The sequence below is a fragment of the Arachis stenosperma genome, chromosome 6 (genome assembly GCF_014773155.1).
Source record: "Arachis stenosperma cultivar V10309 chromosome 6, arast.V10309.gnm1.PFL2, whole genome shotgun sequence".
Taxonomy (NCBI): domain Eukaryota; kingdom Viridiplantae; phylum Streptophyta; class Magnoliopsida; order Fabales; family Fabaceae; genus Arachis; species Arachis stenosperma.
In genome coordinates, this window is record NC_080382.1 from 125,422,177 (window position 1) to 125,431,453 (window position 9,277).

Consider the following 9,277-nt stretch of genomic DNA (forward strand, 5'->3'; position numbering starts at 1 on the left):
TACGGTGAAAATAGAGGTTTTGTGTGCAACGTTAATCGCTGCTAGGTCTTCAGCTTCTAACTTGAGGGCAAATTGTTAGGGGTGTTCATGAATCAGATTCGGTCCACATATCTGCGGTATTTATCCGAATTCGATTCGAAAAGTGCGGATATGGATCCGATCTGCAAGACTATCGGATTAGATTGTGGATTTTGTGTTGGTATCCGCATATCTGCAAAAATAAAGAAATAAATAAACAAATATTTTTTTATGTTTTATTTCAACTAATAATTATCATATATGTTGTATTATTTTAATTTATTATTTAAGAAAAGTATGTTTAATATTATTTTAAGATTTAATCTTTTTAAAATAATAGAAAAATAAATTTTATTAATAGAAATAAGCTTTTAAAAATATTTGTATTTTGTGTATATATCAGATATCCGATTCGATCTGCAAATGTGTGGATCGGATCCAAGCTTAAGAACTGCGAATATTAGATCCGATCCGATGATTTTAGTGCGGATCCGATCGAAATTTGGTCATATCCAATTCAATCCGTGTTCACTCCTAATTTTTTTCTTTCATTAATACAAAATTGGTTTTATGATTTATTTTTGGATAGGATTGTTAATATTTTAAAATTTTATGAACAGAAATGATAGGTTACTTTAATATAAGTTTATCAAAATTTACATTACCTCGCTTTGGAAACGTGTAGGTGATGTATTAGTGAAGCGTTTGGTTGGCATTCCTTGATACTACAATTTACAAGAAGTCACTAACCCTAGTAGTGCCCTTTTATTCCTCGTTGTTTTAATTTTATTTGACACTGGTTTCCAATTCCGGATCCAAACAGACCCTTGCATATAAACCACATAAACCAGTCTTCGCATCTAAAGATCCATCTTCTCCATCGTTGACCCTCTCTCTTTCTCTATCTCTATCTCATCCTCTCTCCAATGGCGGATCCAATGATGAAGGCACTCACCGCTATAGCTCTGATAGCATCGCTGTTGGTGTGTTCCTCACTTGCTTCCTCCGACGTCCCTTTCATCGTCGCGCACAAGAAGGCCACGCTCAACAGGATCAATTCCGGTGCTGAGAGGGTTTCCGTCACCATCGACATCTATAACCAAGGAACCTCGTATGCTCCGATCTACAACCCTAACATTTTCCTATTCCTTTATTATTATTATTATTATTATTATTATTATTATTATTATTATTATTATTATTATTATTATTCATTTTGTTGAATTTTGTTTTATGTGTCTGAGATCTCAATTCCCCATCCATGCGCATGCATGCTCTGATCGATTGGTGCAATTAGGTTATTGAGATTTGTCAAATTTTTGTACATGTATTTGTGTAATTAGATAAGAGATTTATGCTAGATCTCGATTTTCTTTAATGCCGTGGAAACTTATATATAAAATGGCAATTTTTTGTAATTAAGTGGAAGAAAGATGATCGGTTTTCAATTTTTTGATCTAATTGCGGAAAAGATCGACAGGGGGCAACAAGTGAAGTTAATATTATGAAAACAGAAAATTTGAACCTTTTGGTGGCTTCATACGAGTTTCAATTGCATATATACTGATTGTACCCCTAAATTTGATTTGATGTGTTGATGTTTGTAATTCAAGATATGGAGAAATACAGTGTGAGCTTGGTTTGTTGCTTTCAACTGTTGCATTTTTTATGCAAGATAGGACCAACACGCGAAGGAAACTTCCTTGTTTTAATGGGTCTGGGGTTTCATTTACCGAAATGGACTATGATAGCAATGGTTCCAAATCAATAAGATAGGACCTTCTATGCTGTTTACTCTTTGCTTATCACATAACGTAATAGGCTTGCAAGTTTATGCTGATTTTTTAAGTTGTTATAGGATTTTCTGTTACTGGATAATGGAAGTGCATTAACATGAGGAATTTCAGTGTGAGCTCTATGCAAACACAATACTTTTCTGATCTATTTTGGCAAAATGATACCCGTGAATGTATTTTAATCTTTACAGGATTGCTTTCTAAATTTCATTAGGAGTGATATAGAATGAACTTTTAGGTACATGAAGCCATTCATGTAAAGCATAATTAATGAGAGGTGTCACAATCATGGGATGAGTTTGAATGACAAGTCGATGAAGATTTCATTTTATATTTGACAGTTATAGTTATCTTGTGGTCTCTAATTTTATTTAGTATCCCTCTTTTGCCATTATTTTTCTTTTTCTTATCGTTGCCACTTACATTACTTTTCTTTTTTCTTTGAAAGGACTGCATATGATGTAAGTCTAACAGATGATGGCTGGCCAAGTGATAAATTTAGTGTAATCAGTGGTAGCACCACAAAGTCATGGGAGAAGCTTGATGCGTGAGTGTCGAATTTTTTGCTGTAAATTTTTTGCTACTCTGGGCTATCTCTTGCAGTTTGCTTTGTTGCATTTTGGTTCATTATATTTTGTGTAGCAAATAAATTTTGCACTTTTCAGTGGTGGCATCCTCTCCCACACTTTTGAGCTTGAGACAAATACAAAGGGAGTATTTGCTGGCGAACCAGCTGTCATAAAATTCCGTGTTCCCACAAAGGCTGCTTTACAGGTTTAATATATGTTAGAGTGATGCCTATTTTCATGTGTTGAGATTTTTCTTGTAATAGTGATGAATTTATAATAACAAGAATAATAATTTCTTTCTATTAGGAGGCATTATCAACTCCCATATTGCCCTTGGATGTTCTTGCTGATAGACCTCCTGAGCAGAAGTTTGAATGGGTATGTCTCTTGTGTACCTGATTGATACATGCACCGATCCCAAATGTTGCTTTTGTTGACTTACATCTTACTCTTTGTTTGCATGTAATCGCATCTGGTTGGACTGGATTTCTCAGGCTAAGGTATGTACAACTATTTGTGCTCTATCTAATTGCGGTCTTAGACATTGTTTTATGATGCGAATGACATTGAATTAGCATGAGTGCTACCTATTTTGGTTGATTTTATGCATGTCATATGTCAACCATGATTAAATTTGTCCGATGCAACTTTGTTGAGAATCATATAGTTTAATAAGTTGTGTGCACTGCTGCAAAGTTGATGTGTTTATGCATGCTTTTACACTTTTTTTCCTCAGATGCATATTTCTTTATATTCTGATGAATTGTTCTTTGTCAACCACTCTTTTGGTGCATCACAGTGTGACCTCATTATCAAATGTCACTAATTTTACTGTCCGCAGAGGTTGCTGGCTAAGTATGGATCTCTTATCTCGGTGATATCCATCATTGTTCTGTTTGTGTATCTGGTTGCTACACCATCAAAGTCCAGCACAAAAGGAAGCAAGAAGAGGCGTTAATAATCGCAGATTAGGACATCTTGCAATCGGAAAATTGAAAGGGGGTAGAGCATGACATTCTGTCAGTGGTCAGTATTTCCTAGTTAGATCAAAATGATGTTGGAATTTGTCGAATGGATTCAGATGTTAGCGAGAGAACTAATTTTGTTTACGGCATAGCCTGAATAGTTGTTTTTTTCAGTTCCCACTGTATGGGATGGATGTTAGCAAGCAAAGTTGTATTTACTGATCATGATATCTGGAAAGCTGTTTTTGGTTTGAATACCATATATTTAGAACTCTCCATGGATGAATCATAGGCCACAGTATGAAAATCAATTATTTCCAATGGCCTTTTTCATCCTTCCTTCTAGTCTATTCCAGAGTATACTAGGTGTTTTGCTTTGTTTGCTTGCTTTAGAACTCTATGAGCTAGTGACCCTTTTCCTCTATTGATTTTAGGACTTTAAAACGTGAAACCAAACATGTTATTACACATTTTTCAATATCTCGTTCTGATAGTCACGAATTGTTTTTACATAAAAAAAAAAAAAGAAAGACTTCTTGCTTTCAGGTTTTCTCAGAATTATATAGTTTTGGAGTTCAAAACAAATTCAAACATTCCGTGCCTTCTATCCGAACTGATTACCTCCAGTTGGGTATCATGCTTCACAAATGGAAAATGATGATAATACGAGACTGTGCACTGTGGTAGTGTTCATTGACTGCATTCCTATTAATGTACCAGCGACCTAATGTGTTGAGAAATGCAATTCTTTGGGGTTTTATTTTTAGTTTCTATTTTTTTTGTTTGTCAAGATTTTGTAAAAGACTAAAAGAAATAGTAATATTCAGAACATACGTAATTTTAATATTTTCAAATGAAAAATGCTGGTAGATTATTAGAATTTATTGTATTTGGTCATTATTTAGTCATTAATTTAATTCTTTTATAGGGTGTGTATGGTTGGGAGAATTATAAATAATTTTTAGGAATTTTAAAATAAAAATATCATATTCCTATATTTGGTTCAAAATTTGAAAAATTATTCTCAAAGCAAATTTGATTCTAGAGAATCAAAATACTATCATTTCAATTCTTACCTTCTTTTTGGGTAATTTGATTCCCATGGGAATGGAATTTGAGTAATAAAGTAATACTTGAATCACACAGTGTTTGGAAATTTCTTAGAATTCAATTCTAGCGTTTGAAACAAAAATATTTAAATTAGTTTAGATGGAATTTAATTCAATTTCATTGTTTTATCTCAAAATCAATTCCAATTCAAATATGTTGGATTTGAAATTCCATTCCATTGGATTTCATTTAAAATTTAAAATGTTTAGAATGTTTTTATATTTTAATTATTTTTTTTAATTTTCTTCACTTATTTTCTCTCAACGCCTTCCACATTTTAACATATATTTTTTCTTCTCTCACCACCTTCATTTCCTTCTCTTCTCTTTTCTTCAACTCACTTTATATAATATATATACCTTTTTTTTGAAAGACCTATTATGTAGATCTAAAAAAAATCCACTCATATAAATTTTATATGTTTAACTTAAATTAATGACACCAAGCGTTTACTAATATGTCTGAACATTTTAAGTGAAGTTGTATTAATCATGGCACTAGCAAAAATTGGCATAATTTTGTTCTATTTAACAACATGAATTAGTTGCTATAATTCACTGTTAATAACTAACTTTTTTAAGCTTTTTATGTCATTAAACCACTCAACAAGTTAGTTCTTAATAGTTCATGTTTGTTTTTTTGTTGTTAGTTTGTCGTTGGAATCAATCATGAAAAATAATTTATTTTTTAATTAATAATAATGTTTAAAATTTAATATTTTAGATTAATCTAATTTTTGTTTTTTTTAAAGAGGTGAACCAATTTTAGTTGAAAAAATTTAGTTAAAAATACAATTTTTAAATTTTTCATATAATTTAATAAATAAATATATTTTATTTAAATATGATGTTATATTAATAAAAGATAAAATTGTCTATTATAAAATTTTAATTCATTTGATAAACATTCCAAACACTAGAATTTAATTCAATTCTATAGTTTTACTAATTTATTCCAATTCAATTTTATACTATTAAAGTTTTCAGACAGTTAATCTAGTAATCTAACAACATATTTTATCAGTTTATCTCATATTTTTAAACATTAATGACTAATTAATGATAAAAAATAATAAATTCTGATAGTCCTTTAGTATTTTTCCTTTTAAATTATTCAAAAAAATAATTACTAAAATAGTTTCTAGAAAATTCTGGTGCTAAGAAAAACGATCTTAAAAGAATAAAATAATTTTTTAAAAAATAATAAATATTTAACAAAAATATCTAATAGTCAAATATAACTTTGTTTTTATTATAACTTTGTTTTTGTTAATGGACTTGAGAATACTAAAGTATTGTCCCTTATGTTATGTTGCATATTTAAAAAGTGAAAAAAAAGGTTTACATATTCAAGATTAAGATTTTGTATACCAAATCTAAATATTTAAATCACAAATATACATATTCAAAAAGAAAAAGAAAAAACTATAACAATAATACAAATGAAAATTAACAGAATTTGAAAAAGAAGTTAGAAAAATTAGCATGGCTATCAATATATCGAAACTATAATTATAAATATCGTTTGTGAGACCATTCAAAAGCCCATACATCAAAATATGTGTAGGTTTACCTAAATGAATAACCTAAAAATAACTATTACTTGACTAACTTGTCGCATATAGGTGTTTAGATTTTAGAAATTGTTTCATAAACCTTAAATACCTATAATGATTTATAAAAGGAATAATATTACTAGATAAATTACCAAAATTTTCAAAACGTTGACCATAATAATTTTAATTTTTGTTAACTGACAATTATTTTTTCTAAATATGTAAAAACGCTATAAATCTGTCAAACTATGAGAAAAATTCTTTTCTATTAAATAGAGTTTGGTGATGTTGCAGATAAAAATCTAACGTAAAATTCGTTTAGGGTTTCACTCCTGTTTCAACCCATTATCTCAAATTCATGAAACTCTCACTACATACAATGCGCAAAATTGAATAGTCTTTTGGTATTCTTCTCTTTTTCTTTTTATCTCTTTTTCCCTTCGCATTCTTCTCTTCAAATTGGTAAATCGCATACAGACTCACGTTTGGCATTGACGCTCAATGTATAAATTTTTATTGAATAACAAAAGTTGCGATAAGCATTTTATATTTCTTCTTTCGTTGTTTTCTGTTCATTGGGATCTTCATACTATTGGTGATTAAGTTGATTTATTTTTGCAATGGAGGTTCGATTATAATGCTTTGATGTGTTGATTTAGCTAATTATCACTTATTTCTAAATTTTTATAGATGACAACACATATCACGTTCATCTATCATCACATGGGTCGATTAGAGAAGAATGAGGATGGTATGCTGTAGTATAGTGGTGGGTTAGTGAGTAACATTGAGAGGGTGCATGTTGATACATGTAATATATTTCTAGTTGAATGTTTGTTTTTGAATTTAGGTATACTCGGTATAATGAAGTGTATTAGTTGGAGGCAGGGATGGATTTAACTAAAGGGTTAAGAGTGCTGAGAAGAGATTCTGATGTGGTTAAGATTTGTGATACTGCATTGAAGAATAGAAATATGATCCACTTCTATTTTGAGCATCTTGTTAATACCGAACTAGAGTATGCTGATCAAGTTCTAATTTCTGATGGTACAAACGAGGCTTGTACAATGGGTGTAGGACCTGTTGATGAAAAAGTAGAGAGACTCCTTCAAAAAACCAAGAAGAGTAGCATGAGTTTCTTCCCCAGTATGAGAAACAATGGCAAGAGGGGGATGAACCAATATTAAGCAAAGGTGGGAATGATGAGCAATTGCAAAATAACAGGTCTATTGAGGCGCTATCTAATCCAAGTAAAGCTACAACAACCATTTCCAATGAATCTCCCAATTTAGGAGACAACAATGATACACGAGCTGAAAGTGTGATTATTCCAAACCCAAATGACGCTGATGAGAAACTAGCTAAATATCGTTACCACTCTGATAAGTTGCACATCCCTCCTGGTTCTGATTCCGAGGATGAAAACTCAGTATTCCTCCAACACAACTCTGAGACACCATTTGGCAAAATTATGCTAGAGTTAGGCATGGAGTTTGGTATAATGGAATAGTTTAAGTCAGCAGTTAAGAAGTACAACATTCAAATGGACAGAGAAGCATTTTTTCTCAAGGTTAAACCACACAGATGCAGGATCATTTGCTACAATGAAACTTGTCCATAGGAGGTTTACTATGCAAGGAAAAACTAGCCACTTAGTTACCAAATTAAAACATTGGTGGATGAGCATACTTGTCCTAGGAATAATAGAAATAGGTTAATCACATATAAATGGGTTTCTGAGGAGTTGATTAGCAAGATTAAGCTCTATCCCAAGTTGTCACACAGAGAGGCACAAGAATTGTTCAAGGTCGAGTTTGATATATGTGTCAAAGAGAGGATGATGTTTAGGACAATGGAAAAGGCTAAGAATGTAATCGAGGGCACAAAAAGGGAGCAGTACTTGATGTTAAGGACTTATTTGAATGAGTTGTGTAAGGACAATCTGGGATCTACATGTCATATTACTCGATGTCGACCCAACAAAATTGGCATGAAATTTCAACGTATGTAGTGAGGATTTGGGAGGTTCCAAACAAGTGCAATGAGAAGGAACTTGGATTAATAGAGATAATCCTCTAAGATAATAAAGTAGCTCATCTTTTTATATATCACAGTTATTATGCAAGTATTCAGTTTCTAATTTATAGATACTTATTTTTTAGGTTTACACTAATTTCAAGGCAATAGGATTCATGCATCCATACCTAAGTCGGTTGTTGCCTGGTGGTGGGTGGTGCGCAAACAGAGAATTTTGCACAGCTTAATCGGCAAGTGCACCGGGTCATCCAAGTAATACCTCAGGTGAGTGAGGGTCGATCCCACGAGAATTGCTGGACTGAGCAACAATGGCTATCCAGTTGGACTTAGTTAGGCGAATAGAAAAGGGGTTTGATGGTTGAAACATATAAAATAGTAAATAAGCAAGTAAAGAAATCAATAAGGGTTTAGTGTCAAAACAAAATAAAAAACAGTTAAGGCTTCAGAGATGTTTATTTTTCCGGATTAAAAGTTCTTACCAACTATTTTAACAATGCATGATTCATTCTGTGGCTAATTGTAAATGTCTAAACCCTAATCTCTTAGTGATTTAGCATCCTCTATCCTTCAATAACCGCCATTCTCGTGGTCACTTAATTCTGATTAGAGGGTTAAGTTAAAAAATTAGTTTATGGTCACAAAAATCCTAGTTACCCAAAGCTAACAGGATTATATGTCACATATCCCAATTAGTTCATGTAATTAGTATTTTAGGAGGAATTTGTTTTCAAGCTGTAGTTCAAGCGAGATAACTCTCTCGAGAATCACAAGAACTCATGTAGAATAAGGGTCATACTCTCGTTCCACCCAAATTCATAAGATTAAGAACGAAAATAATCCTTAGAATTGAGTCAAAACATTAATTAAAATAGAAGAATAATAGTTCTAATTCATAGAAATAAACAGAGCTCTTAACATGTTCTTAACCTTAACCACGAGGTTTAGTTGCTCATGACTTATAGAGAAAACAGGGTTCTGAAAATGTGCGGAAGGAAGAAGATCTGAATCACAAGTGATCTTTTTCCTTTTATACTAACCTAATTTGAAGCGGAAATAAAATAAAATAATAAATCCTAAAACTAAAAGTTATTGTTTGTAAATAAAAATTACAAAAAAACAAATAAAATAAAACTAATAAATGCTAAATCCACTTGAGAATCCCAAAGAGGGGGTGATTCTGGCCTGAGGTCCCTTGCTAGTGGTAAACGCCAACTGGGCGTTTAGTGC

The 9,277-nt window shown here is 31.7% G+C and overlaps 1 protein-coding gene across 1 annotated transcript; it reads left to right on the forward strand.

Moving 5' to 3' along the window:
• The first annotated feature begins 777 nt into the window (after positions 1-777).
• LOC130935774 (uncharacterized) lies at positions 778-3,696 on the forward strand. The gene is made up of 6 exons (XM_057865659.1): positions 778-1,129; positions 2,263-2,361; positions 2,480-2,588; positions 2,690-2,761; positions 2,878-2,883; positions 3,225-3,696. Exons 1-6 carry the CDS (start codon positions 945-947, stop codon positions 3,339-3,341), a joined length of 588 nt encoding a protein of 195 aa, XP_057721642.1. The 5' UTR covers positions 778-944; the 3' UTR covers positions 3,342-3,696.
• Positions 3,697-9,277: the final 5,581 nt, after the last annotated feature.